Consider the following 18,173-nt stretch of genomic DNA (forward strand, 5'->3'; position numbering starts at 1 on the left):
CAGCCTTAGCGGTTGCTTAGTTACGCTGGTTTTGGCTTGTGTTCCATTGTACAGGAAGTTGGACGGAATGTCACTTCCGGTAACACCACGCAGTATGTAGTGAGATCCCGGCGGGATTACACAGGTGAGCGCGTTTGTTGTGGATAATTGTGGGTGTTGATGGATGGCCAGGTGTGTATATCAGATATGTATGCATTATGCTGCCCCAGGAGGAAGGTGCACGTATGCACCGAAACGGCTGCTGTCGGGCATGGGCATCGGGTGCTTACCCTGATCATTGTTCTCAACATGAAGCGATGAGTATTCAATTTATACGGGAAGTGTTTCCCTTGTTTCATACAGTTATTACAGTGTCTGTGCACGTTTGGAAGCTTTGTGGAACTGATTATGGGATACATGCTATGTGCTTTATAAAGACTTTTTTTGCATTTAATTTGGTGTGCTGATCGTCTCTAACAGGACTGCTGCTATATATATATATATATATATATATATATATATAAAATGCTAATTGAAACTAATTTTTATTATAACATAGTACTCTTTCAATGTGATGTTCTTTATGAAATTAGTTTTTACTAAATACCTCCTTTTTAACTTGGAAGTATACGATTTGGGTGTTATATAGTATAACACCTTTAGTAGTACACTTTAATAAGGCAACAATACATTAACATCTTTCACGAAGTAGCACTTGGAATTACCCCTCAATCATTTGTTGCATCTAGTATACTACAAGTACTGTCTTTGTTACTGTGCACTTTGCTCGGCTCTTCCTCCTGCCACATAGCTTTTGTTTCAAGGTTAGGAGACAATTTCCACATCTGTGGTGAGCAATTTGGAAAACAGAAGTTCCTGGACAAAAGACATGTGTCAGTAATACTGATCTTCACATCGCTCTGGTCTCTCTACCAAGCTGCACGTTTTACCTACTTATCTGTTATTACCCTGCCACACTGTTCTGGATAACTGCGGCTGACTCTGACCGTAGGATACAATGGTCGCAGCAGCACTGACCCTGCTGATCCTAACAAGTGTCAGATATGGTGAGTTCCTAAGTTGTATACTTTTCTCTTGTCAGTGATTTATGCATCCAATGATTGCTGAGGCTTTTGGGCAAAGTGCAGAGGGCACAAAGGGCCTGATTCTTAGTGTGACACAAGTGGAAATGAGGACGGATCCCGCAGACATCTGCAAACAGTGCATGTGCCGCTCTGTACATGAACACAAGGGCAGAGAGTACATGCGTGGAAGGATTGATCTGTCCGTCAACGGAGCACTATCTCCATGTTTTTTGGGCAACCACCATATGGACACCAGGAGCTGATCCATCTTGTGATAGTGTAGCCCGATCTCCTCGATCATTTGCAGCCTAGATGATGAAGGGACCTGTTTGAGATGGATCTTCTGCACCCAGCATGGAGTGGGTATAAGTGCCGATACTAATGACGGGTGCCTATGGAAAAACAGTGTGTGTGTCGGCCATCGGCATAAAGACAGACAGATAATCGACATAGTTACTTGCATTAGGAAAAGGTAGCAAGATCACTGTAAGGAAAAGCGTCCACAGATAGGGATAGCACTTCTCTGCCCACTACCGCTGGCCCCTGTATAGCAGCGCAGTAGCAGCACATCAGGCAAGAAGACTGCTGCTGCTTACCGGTTGCAGCTTTCCTGAACCCTGTGCAGCCCAGCACACAGCAGCATGTGCTGGTCAGCAGCAGTCTCTTCTCTCTCCCTGCCCAATGTGCCGCTGCCGCAGCACTACTATATAGCCACCAGTGGTAGTGGTCAGAGGAGAAGTGTTACATGGAGGGGCGATCGCACTGGTTCACCCCCCCCCCACTCTTCCCGTATCTGTCCCTGGCCGCAGATGTGTCTAACTGGGAATCAGGCCCTGAGTGACCTAGTCACCATCCTGCAGACCAACCAATAATATGTTTAAACCAAACTGAACCAACCATGCAACATACTGTATGGCTAAATAACCAAATGTCAGTGCAAGCTGATTGTACTGGCTTCGTTGTGATACCCAGAGCTGAAAAAATCTGATCCACCGTTTATCCATTTGGCATGTCCTGTATGTGGAGACATCAGGTGATTAGGGAATATAAATTACCTTGGACCAACCAGATCCGTACAGTGGTTACAACACTTGTGATTATCCCGTGTCAGGCCAGGTGATCAGACCTTAGAAACTTGTTGGGCACTCACTCAAATAACCCTAAAGTGCTGTGTGTAGAATACAGCAATTACATGTTTCACCAATTAAGGTAAAAGGAAATAAAAAACTTCCTTGTGTTATAATTAACAATGGGATCTTTTATTGCATCATTGAATTACCGGACAGCAGTCGATTAACAAGTCACTGTTGTTTCACAATTGTACTTATAGTTCCAATCAGTGTCAGCTTGTCTGTTTCTCAGTATTGACCAATTGTTTTCTTAGAACCTATAAGGACATTTTTAAAACTCATATCGCTGCGCTTGTTGTCAGTAACAGGACTGGACAGAAATATTTCCCCATGATGCTTATGATTTAAAAGTCCTCAACATAAAAATATAAGCCGCCAGTGGCTTGTTTGCCGGTTTGTATGCACTAATTCACTTGTTTTCTGTAAGGCTTGAATGAATGTAATTTTCTTAAATTGAGCATTGCAACAATACTTGCCGACTTTCTGGCTGCCCCCTATGTTAGGCACAGCAGGGAGGGGGGGGTTTGACAGCATGATCGCGTTGTGGCCCCATCCCCGCTATACAATGCCGAGATTACCAGCATTGTAAAGCAGGGGGCGGACAATGATGATGTGATTCAGTGCGAATCACGTCATGGTCCGCCTGTCTGTACTGAGTGGACGCGGGCAGCTCCAGGAGACTTGAATACTCTTCTGGGCAGCTAGGATCGTATGTGTATATATATATATATATATATATATATTCAAGAGGCACAGCAGCTCAGCAATAATCAAATAACAGCAACTTATTTTGGGGTGTTGGTTGCTGTTATTTGATTATTACTATACTATTTGTCACACAGTATATATATATATATATATATATATATATATCTCAATTAACCAAATGTAAAGTGAATGAACAGAAGAGAAATCTAAATGAAATCGATATTTGGTGTTGAAGCAACAGAAGGTTATGACCACTGCTCCTATTGGGATGTAGCATTATTCACTATGGTTCATTCCTTACATAATTGCATTGTTAGATCTGATCATGGAGCAGCTGTAACCTTGGAAATCTGTGTCTGTCTGATTCCTGTATAAAAAGTCCTGAGAGCCTGGCAGAGAACCTTGAACATGTGGAGATAACATTCCATGTTATTAGTAACGGCACAGACGTAACCAGGTCGCTCTGCTGTATATGTACAATTCTGTATGCAAACATTTTACTATGCAATGGGGATTTCTTTTACTTTTCTACGTGTATTACTATTTGTTGGCATATTGATACTTAAAAGGGGTTTTAACAGTTACAAAATAATTTCTATAAAGGTGACTGCAGAGCGGGCCTGATTCACTACCGTAGGCAACTGCTATTACGCACGCAATCGCCGATTGTTGTGTTCTGCACATGTGTAAGTGTGGGATTGTGATCGCAGATGTTAAGCAGGCTCATCGCAGAGTGATTGACCAGAAGTGCCATTTGTGTGTGGTCACAGGGGGGTGGTCAAGGAAACGCAGGCGTGCCAGTGCGTTCGCACACCGTTTCGGGGTGTGCATAAATTAGCCACTGTGATGTATCATAGTGTGCGTGGAAGTTAGAAATTCCTAAGTAAGGTCAGGGCTTGTGCAAGTGTGCGTGAGGCTGCGATGGTACTCGATTGCACCGATGGTTTTGCAGTCTTGCTAAACATTATGGATGTGTGCTAAGTAAAGTGGGCATCCTTGTGCAGTGCTGCGAGGGAATATCGCAATGGATTAGCATACTATCACAGTTGAACTGAGTGCCTAATCGCCCACAGTGCGATCAACAGTTTGGTGCTTACTCTTTACATACCTAGAAAGTCCATAAACCCTCTGTAAATACTTCTCAAGAAGTGTTAAAGTCCTAAACACAAATAATGATTGGAACCTGCGCAATTTAGTGGTTACTGAACTACAACGCCCAATGATCTTGTAGCAGTTATTGGTCAAACACCTACCAGCTGGATATACAGCAGCATTAGTCATTGTAGCCTATTGGCTAAATTTTTCGGCATGAAATCTTACGGATCCCTCTCTGGTAATGGCCGACTGCACATACGGGACCCGATGGCCGCACATGCCCATTACCTCTACTGGCTTCTGAAACATGGAAGGAAGATTTTGCATACAACATGATGTTAAAAGAGCTGTTCAAGCAACATTACAGTAATACATGCCACTATGCCAGTGATGGGAATTGCGGTGATGTCACCATTACCCATGATGCACCGCAGTAATGACCACAAGTAATTTGTGATTATTGATACATTGGCCCCTAAGTGTGAAGTCTGCGCTTACAACATATTGTACATCATAAATGTGTGTCTGAGAAAACAGCATTTCTTCTTCATTTGGAGGTGATACATGGCCACCATTTATGTAATGACCCACAATGCATACATTTTGGGGCATATTAAGAAGTGCAGCCAGACCCCAATAATGAAATATTGTGGCAATAAGCATTCTCTCTTTTTTTTTTCAGGGGAATGTACCTATTTAAAATGCCGGGACACGGCCTCTGATAAGAAGCCATCCCGGCGTTCAGTAGTAAATTGATTACATACGTGTTCGAAGCTTGGCTGCACGCCTGCGCATGCACACTTATCAGACCATGCATATGTAAGCTTTCATTATTGGGGAGGGATATGTAGGTAAATTTTGCAATTTGTAGCCCTAGGCTACAATGGTTAAGTGCTATCTGAAGATCACATTGGCTACTGGGGTTCCAAAATGCCCCCAGGGGGCTACTTTTATAAACAAAAATGGGAATCACAGCAGATATCTCAGTATCCTTAATATTTGTGGGTTCCCGCCAATATCATATGATAAATATGCCCCTAGTAGTAATGAGAAGCCTCATTCACTAGGCATAATGGAAGTGTAACAGTAGATAACTGTATATTTATTTATTTATTTATTAACCGTTTCTTATATAGCGCAGCAAATTCCGTTGCGCTTTACAATTTGAATCAAGATGAACATTATACTGGGTTGTAAAAGACATACATACATGACATACATAAGGGTAAGAGGGCCCTGCTCGCAAGCTTACAATCTATAGGGAAATAGGTGTTGATACACAAGGAGAGGTGCTATTGCAAATTGGTCCAGCCCGATTGCAGATATTCTTGGTGGGCTTTATAATCCAATCACACTGGAAAGTTGGCCTAGGGTTAGGAGGATGTTCAATTGAAGAAAGAGAAGATGTGATAGGTGTTTACTATAAGAAGAGAGTTAGATAGGGAGCTATAAAAGGTTAGGTGGGCGGTCCTGGAATCTGATAAGCTTGTCTAAAGAGGTGAGTTTTCAGAGAACGCTTGAATGTTTGGAAACTAGTGGAAAGTCTTATTGTGCGTGGGAGGGCATTCAACAGGTGGGTGCAGCCCGAAAAAAGTCCTGTAACTGTGCGTGGAGATGTCGGGTTGGAAGATATTTTGAGATAAGTGAAGAGATGTATGTTGGTGTGGTTTGGTTAATAGCTTTATGTGTGAGTGTAAGTATTTTAAATTGAATACGGTAGAAGACCGGCAGCCAATGGAGCGACTGATAGAGTGGATCAGCAGACACTGAACGTTTGGTGAGAAACTTCAACCTCGCAGCTGCATTCAAAATGGATTGTAGTGGGGAGAGCCTGTTTTTGGGAAGACCAATAAGGAGACTATTGCAATAGTCAATGCGGGAAATTATGAGTGCGTGTATAAGAGTTTTTGCAGTGTCTTGCGTAAGATATGGTCGAATTTTGGCTATGTTTCTTAGATGTATGTAACAGGAATTAGAGACAGATTGAATGTGGGGAACAAAAGACAGTTCAGAGTCAAGGATCACACCTAGGCAGCGAGCTTGTGGGGTGGGGTTGATTGTCGAGTTGTCAACAGTAATAGAGATATCAGGTTGGTAACTGCTATTGGCTGGTGGAAATATAATTAATTCTGTTTTGGATATATTAAGTTTGAGGTGGCGAGATGACATCCAAGATGAAATGGCAGAGAGACATTCAGTGACATGGACCAGCACAGATGGTGACATATACAAAAAAAATTCAAGAAATGTCACCTTAAATAGTGTATTATTTTAGTTAGACATTTTGTTCCAAGCTATATCATCAACACTGGCAGGTTAGCACAAAATGTATTAATGAAGCATATCATTCAATTAAATCGTTTGGAAGTTGCAGCACCTTCCCTTAACACATGCAAAATGCTAGCTCTGAGAACTATTGGTATCCAAGGCAACCACCAGTATAATGGAGCTGTTCTTTATTTGATCTTTTTGCAGAATTATTCATGTGTGTTTTTGAAAAGGTTAATTGTGAACTGCCAAACAATATATGTATGTATAGTGTTTCCAAACATTCTGTGGCCAAGTGAACAACCACTGCACAAATGCACTCTCAAAACTTTTCAAAAGATCTGTGCCCATTTCATCAGTGTACTCTATATAATTATAAAATTGACTGCTGATATAAATTATGTCATCAAATTGGCATAAACATCTCAGTTTATCTGAACTCGGACCCCTCCCACCTGTGTCAGTGATGTCACTTCCAGAGAGTCCCGGCATAACACACATCTACAGTCTCCATGCACTTATGTTATTTCCCATACTTACTCATCACATACCACCTCATGATGAAAACAGACACTCCTATCACCCAATAACAGCATCACATTATTATCCACAATAATAAATGTATAATAGTATAGTAAAAAGGAAAATGCTCACAGGCCACATATAGAGAACAAAAAGTGAGGGCGTTCCAAAAGTACCAAAGTAAATAAGTAATGCTAAGGATCACCTACAAATTAAGCGCCGCTAAATATTATGCCATTATCGTGGTAAAACCATGCTGCATTGCAGGTGGGACAGATGTAAAATGTGCAGAGAAACTTAGATTTGGAAGGAGTGTGTGCAAATAGAAATCTAAATTGCAGTGTAAAAATAAAGTTGTCCAGCATTTGTGGGCTACATGCAAAATCAGCCAGTATTTACCCTGCATTGGAAAAAATTCTATATTATACTCCTTGCAGTACAGCATGGTTTGTCCAGGAGCAAAGGTACTTGTTTTTTATTGTTTGCTTTGCTGCCAACTGAGAATCAGGGCCTGATTCAGAGCCGAACGCTCTGACCAGAGCGCTCGCTCTGAATCAGGGCCCTCCTCCCTAAAAATGTACCGTCGTGCGCATGCGCATTCGGGCACCATCGACCCGCTTGCGAGCATCCTTCACTCGCGAGCGGGTCTGAATTAGGCCCTCAGCTCCACTCTATGCACCCTGCATCCCTGCTATTGCCAGGGGCGTAGAGAGCGACGCCGGGCCCAGGTAAAGATGGGGTGTGGCCTAATCTCGAGAGGAAAGGGAACGCCCCCTTCAGCAAAACACCCCCAAAAACATACTTTTGCAGTGCTGCTGTGCACCAGGGAGGGAGCACTGTGTGCCCCTCAGCCCGGCGCAAAGCCAGGGGGGGGCGCTATCAGTGTGATCGCTCCCCCCCTCAGGCACAGGAGATTGCTGTGGCTGCTGCTTAGCAGCCGCGAGCAATCTCCCACTGCATCGGCTGCTGGGAGGGAGGAAGGGAGGGGGGGGCGCACTGGGTCCCTCTGGAAGCCCGGGCCCCGATAAATTGTACCCCCCCTCTCGGTGCCCCTGACTATCGTTTCCCTCTAAATAACATATATAAGTAAGCACTATAGCCTTCTTTAAAGTTTGAAAATACAATCCCAGCACTCATGCATAGTGTTAGGTAAGCCGAGCACACACAGCGGATGGAAGAACTGAAGACAGGCCCACATAGGAGAGGTACTGAAGTGATAAAAAAAAAGAGAAAGGGGTTAGAAGTACAAGAAACAGAGGGACAGGAAGGAATGATGCAGACACAGAGGGACAGGACAGAAAGATGCAGACACAGAGGGGCAGGAGAGAATGATGCAGACACAGAGGGACAGGAGAAGAGAAAATGATACAGACACAGAGGGACAGGAGAGAATGATGCAGACACAGAGGGGCAGGAGAGAATGATGCAGACACAGAGGGACAGGAGAGAATGATGCAGACACAGAGGGGCAGGAGAGAATGATGCAGACACAGAGGGACAGGAGAGAATGATGCAGACACAGAGGGGCAGGAGAGAATGATACAGACACAGAGGGACAGGAGAGAATGATACAGACACAGAGGGACAGGAGAGAATGATGCAGACACAGAGGGGCAGGAGAGAATGATGCAGACACAGAGGGACAGGAGAGAATGATACAGACACAGAGGGGCAGGAGAGAATGATGCAGACACAGAGGGACAGGAGAGAATGATGCAGACACACAGGGACAGGAGAGAATGATGCAGACACAGAGGGGCAGGAGAGAATGATGCAGACACAGAGGGACAGGAGAGAATGATGCAGACACAGAGGGACAGGAGAGAATGATGCAGACACAGAGGGGCAGGAGAGAATGATGCAGACACAGAGGGACAGGAGAGAATGATGCAGACACAGAGGGGCAGGAGAGAATGATGAAGACACAGAGGGACAGGAGAGAATGATACAGACACAGAGGGGCAGGAGAGAATGATGCAGATACAGATGGGCAGAAGAGAGGGGGGGAAAGAGCAGAACAGAGGTGGGGTGAAGAGAGAGAGGAGGCAAGTGAGAAACAGTAACAGAAGAGAAAGAAAAAAGGGAATAGAAAAAAAAAGAGAAATGAAAGAGAAAGAGATGGGAAAGGGTGTCAGAGAGAGAATTAAATCCTGTAGTGGGAAGAGAGAGGGAGTAGGATTGAGAAAAGAAAAAAAGGGATAGAGCTAAAGAGAGGAGAGAAGAGGCACTATCCATTCGCACATGCACGGTCACCAGACCCCACATGGGCAGTAGTGCGCACGGCTCCCAAAGAAGAAGTGAAGAGACTGCAGGGACATAGGGATTGTCCCAGAGGGTGTTTATTCATAAATTCCGGCAATCAATAATTTCTCATTGCCACGAACAGCGGAGATAAAAAATTATAATTATCGGGTCTAGGACCTAATAATAAATATACACCTTAGAGATGACATAATATAGCTAGTACACCTCTAATGATTGCTTACCACTCACTTACAATAACGGAGGTTGCGATCAGTAAAAAACAAACCAGACTATTGCTGGACAGAGAAAAGTAAAGGCCACATTTGTGAATGATGAAGGTGTGAGGAGAGGTATTATAAAATTAATGATCAAAACAACACAGTTACTTGTGAATATTCCAGTGAAGATTCAGCATCAATCACCCGCAAATGTATTCTAGCTAACCACTGCCACAAACTTACTGTAGTAGCACTTGAAGGGTAAAACAGTGGCTGTAGACTCATGCCATGCAATAAAAAGCCATTGAATTGGTTCAAAAGGGTAAATTTACCAAAGGTCGGTTTTATATTTGGTTGATTTTCCGTTAATTCTGATTATTTACTAAAGGCAAAAACGATGCAAAACCGACCAAAAACCCAACATTTATACAAATAAAAGATTTACTAAAACCTGACAGCAAAACTACAGCAAATCCGCCCAAACAATAGACCTGCCTGTGGCAGGTGAGTTTGGGAGAAGCACTGTACAAATCACTTTGATCTGTGCAGGCTTCATTAGGTTAAAATGTAATTAATATGTTAAATATTTTTTTTTCAAATGTGTAGGGTCCCCCCCAAAAATCCTATCAGTCTGGGCTGGTACTGGAATATAGGAGGGGGGGTTTCCCCTATTCTCCAATAACTAGCACCAGGCTGAGCTGAGAGGTCCGGGGCTGGTTATGTTTGTCGATTTCAGTCGGTTTTGGTTTAGAACCAAAACCAACCTTTAGTAAATTTACCCCAAAGTGTTAGTTACTCCATTATTGGCAATTTCAGAAATATGCATACATTAAAATACTGTATATTTTATAGGAGTGTGCACCGGCCACGTTTTGTGTTTTGGTTTTGGATCTGGATCTTTCTTCGTGTTTTGGATCTGGATTGGTTTTGCCAAAACCACTCTTCCGTGTTTTGGGTTCTGGGTTTTGGATCTGTATTTTTTTTTTTTAAAAGCGTAAAAACAGCTAAAATCACAGAATTTGTGGGTTTTTCTGCTCCTATGCTATTATTAACCTCAATAACATTAATTTCCACTCATTTCCAGTCTATTCTGAACACCTCACAATATTGTTTTTAGTCCAAAAGGTTGCACCGAGGTAGCTGGATGACTATGCTAAGCGACACAAGTGGGCGGCACAAACACGTGGCCCATCTAGGAGTGACACTGCAGTGGCAGACAGGATGGCAGTTTGAAAAACTAGGCCCCAAACAGTACATAATGCAAAGAAAAAAAAGAGGTGCAAGATGGAATTGTCCTTGGGCCCTCCGACCCACCCTTATGTTGTATAAACAGGACATGCACACTTTAACAAACCAATCATTTCAGCGCCAGGGTCTGCCACACGACTGTGGCTGAAATGATTGGTTTGATTGGGCCCCTACAAAACAAGCTGGTAATTAATCTGTCCCTGCACAAACTGGCTCTACGGATGCAAGATGTCATCCTCATCCACCGATTCCTCACCCTCTTCAGTGTTGTGTACATCCTCATCCCCGTTGGAATCCACCATCACAGGTCCCTCTGTACTTTCTGGAGGCTAGTCTTCCTGGAAGAATTGATAATTCATTTTGATGAACATCATCTTGTCCACATTTTGTGGAAGCAACCTCCTATGCCTTTCACTGACAAGGTTCCCGGCTGCACTAAACACTCTTTCGGAGTACACACTGGAGGGGGGGCAACTTAGGTAAAATAGAGCCAGTTTGTACAGTGGCCTCCAAATTGCCTCTTTTTCCTGCCAGTACAGGTGCCTACATGGATGCTGTCACCGATGTAATCCTCCACCATTCTGTCAATGGTGACAATATCATATGCAGTGACAGTAGACATGTTAGAATTTGTTAGCATGTTCTTCGGTCCGGACCAGATGGCCAAACTTGTTCCTGTCTGCCCTGCATCACTGCCAGCGGGTTGCTTAGGATACCTAAGTTGTTTCCTGGCAGCCCCAGTTGCGAAAGAAAATGAAGAAGGAGCTGTAAGATATGTCACATTCCGCTTCGGCTGACAAGTGTTTTCACCAGCAGGTCTTTGCACCTCTCAAGGGTTGTGTCCGCCGGAAAGAGAGACAGCACGTAGGCTTTAAATCGAGGATCAAGTACGGTGGCCAAAATGTAGTGGTCTGATTTCAACAGATTGACCACCCTTGAATCCTGGCAAAGCGAATGAAGGGCTTCATCCACAAGTCCCACATGCCAAGTGGAATCGCTCCATCTTAGCTCTGCCTTCACTTTCTCCAGCTGCTTCTGCAAAAGCCTGATGAGGGGAATGACCTGACTCAAGCTGGCAGTGTCTGAACTGACTTCACGTGTGGCAAGTTCGAAGGGCTGGAGAACCTTGCACAACACAGAAATCATTCTCCACTGCGTTTGAGGCAGGTGCATGTCATAGGTGGATGTAAAGGCTTGATTGGCCTTTTGCTGCTCTTGCACTAAACAAAAATGATACATAAAATATAACTTTTATTAATTTATACACTTGATATCTAAGGACTAAAAAGCGAAATATTACCCAAAAGGGAGAAGGGCCAGGATGAGACTGTCAGATTTATAGGGACTTTTTGTAGAGAATGGAGATACATTCAGAATGTTTTACAAAAGCATCTGAGCGTATTAGACACAGATAATGATTTGGCCACGATTATTGGAGGAAGAATACCAGTGAGTTGGAGAAAATCTAAGAATTTAAGAGATATCTATTCTTAACAAGAAGCCATTTGGAACCACCGGCCAGACAACTGTATTTCAAAAAGGGATCCCGGAAATGTGGAACATGCAAAGCATGTCCAATTATGATACCAATGGAATCATATTGGGACAGATTCAACAAAAAATGGCATATTAATGAATATATCACTTGCAATACTACAGCAGTGATCTATAACTTACAATGCCCATGTCACAAGAATTATATCGGGAAGACCAAAAGATCTTTTAAAAAGAGGAAATTTGAACATTTAAGTAGCATAAATTCAAAAAGAGATCGTAGAATGTTCAAACCTCTGACTTCGATAGCGAGACATTTCTTAAGTATCACGGAGGAAACGCGAATGGACTACGAGTGTATGGGATGAAGAAAATTAATCTGAACATCAGAGGAGGGGATGTGGATAGGGAGTTACTGAGACAGGAAACTCGATTAATTTTTCTCATGAACACCTTGACACCAATAGGTTTAAATGAAGAAAATAGCTATGTACCTTTTTTAGGGGAGTGACGTAACATCAATCTATATATAAATAGGATTATTCTCCTGGATTTAAGAATACAATTACCCTCTTTTATCACACATCATATGGGGAATTTAGGATTTAGGATTTTCCTCTCTTAGGGCTCTATTTACTACAATCCGCATATTGAATGGGGATTGTTGTGTGATATTACCGAGTGAATTCGCATTGCGAATTCAGGTAATATCACAGGGATTTACTATAAATCCCTTGCAGGGACAGAGCTTGCGATAAAGCTCTGTCCCTGCGGATCCCATCCGCACTCTAGTCGCGGTATTTTCGGAAAAAATACTGCGACTAAGAGCCCGCGCATGTGCCGACCGACCACCGCTACTACCCCCCCACCGACGCTAAGCCCCGCCCCCGGCGCTAAGCCCCGCCCCCCGCGATCGCGGACCCCCGCGACCCCCCCTCCCTTCATTACACTTACCTGCATCCTCCTGGCCTCCGGTGGTCTTCTCCAGGCTTCCCGATCAGGTGATCTCCCATACTGCACTGGGGCCCGATCACCTGATGACCGGGCCCCAGTGCACTGTGGGAGACCAGCTGACCGGAGTGGAGCCATCACCGGAGGCCCGATCACCGGTCCCTGGATTCAGGTAAGTGAAAAAAAAAATGTTTAATTTTTTTTTTCTTTTTTTTACAGCAATCAGCTTGTGGTCTCTTTAGACCACATAGCTGATTACTGGTACCGGCTCCCGCCTCTGCTCTCCCCGTTAGAGCAGAGTGGGAGCCCGGTAACCGGGGGAGACCCTGGATAACGCCACCTCCAGGTGGCGTTATTATCACAGGGCTTCCCCCGGTATTTTTTTACAATTTATTTTTAGTAACTTGCACACAGATCACATTTCCCATTACAATTATGGGAAATGCGATCTGCTTTACTAAAAATAAGTGATACTGGGGGTTGGAGTAGAATTTTACTAATTCTACTCCAATTGCCCTGTAATAACTACAGGTGAAACTAAAATAATGTGAAAAGGGTGTGAAAACACCCTTTTTCACTTTATTTTAGTAAAAATAATGTTAATAAATAGAGCCCTTACTCACATTAAATTTTATCACATTATATTTTTATGGAGCACGTATACACTGTTTACTTTATTTTATATATTTATTTACACACCTATTAATTGAGGGATGTATAACTTTGAGTCTTAGAGATAAATACATTCCCTATATTTATGAAGGATTTTTTTGGGCACATGAATAAACCAATGATATATGATTAGTAAGTTTATTATTATTTTATATATTTATTTATGTATGATACGAGAATTAATTTTTGCACACTTAATTATTTTTATGCATCTATATGATGATTACCATTATTTCTGTAATGGTATAGGAAGCAATATAATATATAGATTGAGTTTATTAATTTAAATATCACAATGTGAATAATTGAAGTTCATTTATTATAACACAGTACTATGGCCCTGATTCAGACCCACTCGCGAGCGGCTGTCTGCTCGCAAGTGGGTCGATGTTCTGCACTGAGCATACGCACGACGGAGGGAGCTCCGTCGTGCGCATGCGCCAGACGCGACGAGCGAAGGACTTTCCTTCGCTCGTTGTGTCTGATCAAAGGGGGCGTGCTGTCGATGTTGATTGACAGCACGCCCCCTTTGGTGGGCGTGCCGGGGGCGTGCCTCCCTGACGGGGGCCTTCCTAAGGGAACGCCTACCGTCAGAAGCCGGCCCACTGACATCACTAGTGATGTCAGTGGGAGTGATTTTGGCTCTGATCGAGCCAAAATCACTCCGGGGCTTGCGGTTGAAAACCTCAACCGCAGGCTCCGGCTCGCAGTTTCGATGGTCGCGATGGTCACGACCATCGCGGCCATCAAATTGCACGCTCGTATAGGCTGTGGGTGGTGACCCACAGCTATACGAGCGTCCAGGAGGACGCTCCATTTTTATGGAGGGCGGCCCTCATTCAGAACGTGCGCTCTGCTCAGAGCATACGGCTCTGAATGAGGGCCAATATTCTGAAACTCCCAGGACTTAAGGAGAAGTTGTTTTATAAATCTTATTACAATATGTACATATATGTACCAAATCCCTCTCTGAGACTAGGTTGAATTCTTTTTTCTAGAATTGTTCCACTAACCTAGAAAGACCCTATACTTTAAGGGTTTTATTAATTGATATAATATCAATCTTCTCCCTTCTGCCCCCTTTGTTGCCTAATATAAATTTCTACTGATGATATATGTTTAGCATCAAAGATATCCCTTATTTACATCAAGGTATTTCCGTGATCTCAATTATAATAATACCTGTATATATACGGATTGAGCAATCAGGATTTGACTACTGTAGTCTGAAGGATGTAGGCAAGAATCATTAGTATCTGCCGAGATAGAAGGAACCTGTCAATCTGTAAAAGGAGGGGAGGTACCATGAGACATGGAGCCATCTGATTGGAGGAATCTATCTTAAGGAGTCCCGGATTGGCTGTGAGAGAAATATGAGGGTATTTAAGATACTTCCGGTAAGCGGCTCGGTTTGCCTTGACAAAGCTACCTAGCAAAACGCTGCGTCGGTTAGCGGTGCTCCATACACTGTTATGTCCTAATATGATACTCTGCTAGTCAGCGCTGCAATATGTAGAATACTTACCTAATACAGAAGAGGATATTTGAACATTTAAGTAGCATAAGAAATGCAGAAAGAGATCGTAGAATGTTCAAACCTCTGACTCCGATAGCGAGACATTTTCTAAGTATCACGGAGGAAACCCGAATGGACTACGAGTGTATGGGATGAAGAAAATTAATCTGAACATCAGAGGAGGGGATGTGGATAGGGAGTTACTAAGACAGGAAACTCTATTAATTTTTCTCATGAACACCTTGACACCAATGGGTTTAAATGAAGAAAATAGCTATGTCCTTTTTTTACGGGAGTGACATAACATCAATCTATAAATAGGATTATTCTCCTGGATTTAAGAATACAATTACCCTCTTTTATTACACATCATATGGGGAACTTAGGATTTATGATTTTCCTCTCTTACATTAAATTTTATCACATTATATTTTTATGGAGCATGTATACACTGTTTACTTTATTTTATATATTTATTTACACATCTATTAATTGAGGGATGTATAACTTTGAGTCTTAGAGCAGGGGCGTATCTACCCATTGGCCAGGATGGCACTCGCCAGGGGTGCCAGCCAAAAGGGGGGAGCCGAACGGCAGTGCCACCAGCAGCTAATGGGTGGACTACCCCAGGGGTTTGAACTAGCCCCGCTAGTCCCCCGGGCCCCACAACTGTAGGGCAGACTGCAGTGAGAGCAGTCTGCCCTACACTGTTACAAACACACAGCCGCCAGACAGACTCTCATTGACTGTTGCATCCATGGAGGGAGCCGACTGGAGCTCACCCATGAGCTCCGCCTTCCGGATCCCCCCACAGCGGGTGATGGAAGAGACATCATGACGTCTCTCCCATCCCATAGTGCAGAGCGAGAGCGGGCCCGGAGGAGTGGACGTTTGCAGGAGCGGGGATCAGGGAAGTTTTGGGGGTGGGGGAGGAGGGAGAGTGTGGCTACTAGGGGGGCACTGTATAGGGGGTGGCCGCAACTGGGGGAACTGCATAGGGTGGACTACTACTGGGGACACTGCATGGAGGGGACTACTACTGGGGGCATTGCATGGAGGGGACTACTACTGGGAGCACTGCATAGAGGGGACTACTACTGGGGGCACTGCATAGAGGGGACTAGTACTGGGGGCACTTCCTGAAATTTTGGGGGGCGACAGTCCATTACCTTGCCAGGGGCACTCAGATCCCTAGATACACCCCTGTCTTAGAGATAAATACATTCCCTATATTTATGAAGGATTTTTTGGGCACATGAATCACCAATGATATATGATTAGTAAGTTTATTATTATTTTATATATTTATGTATGATACGAGAATTAATTTTTGGACACTTTATTATTTTTATGCATCTATATGGTGATTACCATTATTTCTGTAATGGTATAGGAAGCAATATAATATATAGATTGAGTTTATTAATTAAAATATCGCAATGTGAATAACTGGAGTTAATTTATTATAACACAGTACTATTAAGGAGAATTTGTTTTATAAATCTTATTACGATATGTACATATATGTACCAAATCCCTTTCTGAGACTAGGTTGAATCCTTTTTTCTGGAATTGTTCCACTAACCTAGATAGACCCTATACTTTAAGGGTTTTATCAATTGATATGATATCAATCTTCTCCCTTCTGCCCCCCTTTGTTGCCTAATATAAATTTCTACTGATGATATATGATTAGAATCAAAGATATCCCTTATTTACATCAAGGTATTTGCCTGGTTTCACTTATAATAATACCTGTATATATACGGATTGAGCAACCACTGTAACAGTGGTAATTATTGAGCACCTGTATAGATATGTGATGTGAGTAAGAATTTACAAAGTGACAGTCATAAGAGGATAATGCTTTTTACATCACTCAGATTGAGATAAATCCTATACACTATACAGACCACATGCCCATGTGTGGCCATTATTTCTAGGTGACACTATTTCCACTCATCTCACTTTATATATGCTAACCAGTTATTGATACTAACATCAGGACATTTAGTGGATTAGGAGCGTACGCATTTTATAACACACTCATTTACATTACACACACTATCCCCATTTTTAATATTTTGCTTTTTAGTCCTTAGATATCAAGTGTATAAATTAATAAAAGTTATATTTTATGTATCATTTTTGTTTAGTGCACTGCAATGGACATTTCTTTCTTCTTTTTTCTATTTGTGATATGATTTTTTTTCCGTAGTAGCACCCCCACTTTTCCAAGTGAGAGAAAGTGATTTTTGTGGGGTTCATCAAATTATTATACAAGGGCATATATGGTGTCTGGTCCAATCAGAAACCCAATTAGAAGTTCTTTTGCTGCTCTTCCAACCTCTGAAGTATATAGAGGGTTGAGTTCCAACGCGTCACAACCTCTTGCTTCAAGTGATGACGGGGCAGGTTCAAGAATGTTTGCTCGCGCTTCAGTCTTCGGCACGCAGTCGCTGAATGTCGAAAGTGGCCAGAAATTTTTGGGGCCACCCAAAGCGTCTCCTGCACGTCCTTGTTGTGTTTCAGAAAATTCTGCACCACCAAATTTATTGTGTGAGCAAAACATGGGACATGCCCTGGTGCCGGACAGGATGTAAATAAAGGCTAATTCCCTTTGGCATTGTAATATTAAACAATATTGCTATTTACTGCATTGTAAGGTGACGGAGTTTACTGCATTGTACTAATTGTTCCTAAACGCTGGCAGGTGGGGAGGGGTCACCAGAGATTATTATTAAATAAAGTAGTAATTTGATTTCTAATGTGGAAAGTGCATAGAGCCTGTTGTAAGGGCAAAGTCACAATGGAAACATTTGGACTTCACACAGCTTGGAGACTATATAACTATGGTATGAAATGAGGGATCATTTGTGCTTTCCCAGTTTTTGGTTCCCTTCCTGGTCACACAGGCTACATAACAATAACAGGTTATTTGGTTATTGGATGGCGATAATGTCTCACTAACAATATTACTTAGTCATTAATGAACTTATTGTTTGGCCACTGTGTAAATGTGTTTCTGCTGTTGCTCTAATCT

The 18,173-nt window shown here is 42.8% G+C and overlaps 1 protein-coding gene across 2 annotated transcripts in view; it reads left to right on the forward strand.

Moving 5' to 3' along the window:
• The first annotated feature begins 912 nt into the window (after positions 1–912).
• Positions 913–18,173, forward strand: part of CSF1R (colony stimulating factor 1 receptor) — a 107,528-nt gene continuing 90,267 nt past the window's right edge. For both annotated transcript variants that reach the window (XM_088448503.1, XM_088448504.1), the window contains exon 1: positions 913–1,046. In XM_088448503.1, coding sequence (XP_088304629.1) covers positions 998–1,046 — 49 coding nt within the window. In that variant the 5' untranslated portion in view covers positions 913–997. The remainder of the gene's footprint in view (positions 1,047–18,173) is intronic.

Source organism: Taudactylus pleione, unplaced genomic scaffold (genome assembly GCF_031769625.1).
Source record: "Taudactylus pleione unplaced genomic scaffold, aTauple2 ptg000456l, whole genome shotgun sequence".
NCBI classification, from domain to species: Eukaryota; Metazoa; Chordata; class Amphibia; order Anura; family Myobatrachidae; genus Taudactylus; species Taudactylus pleione.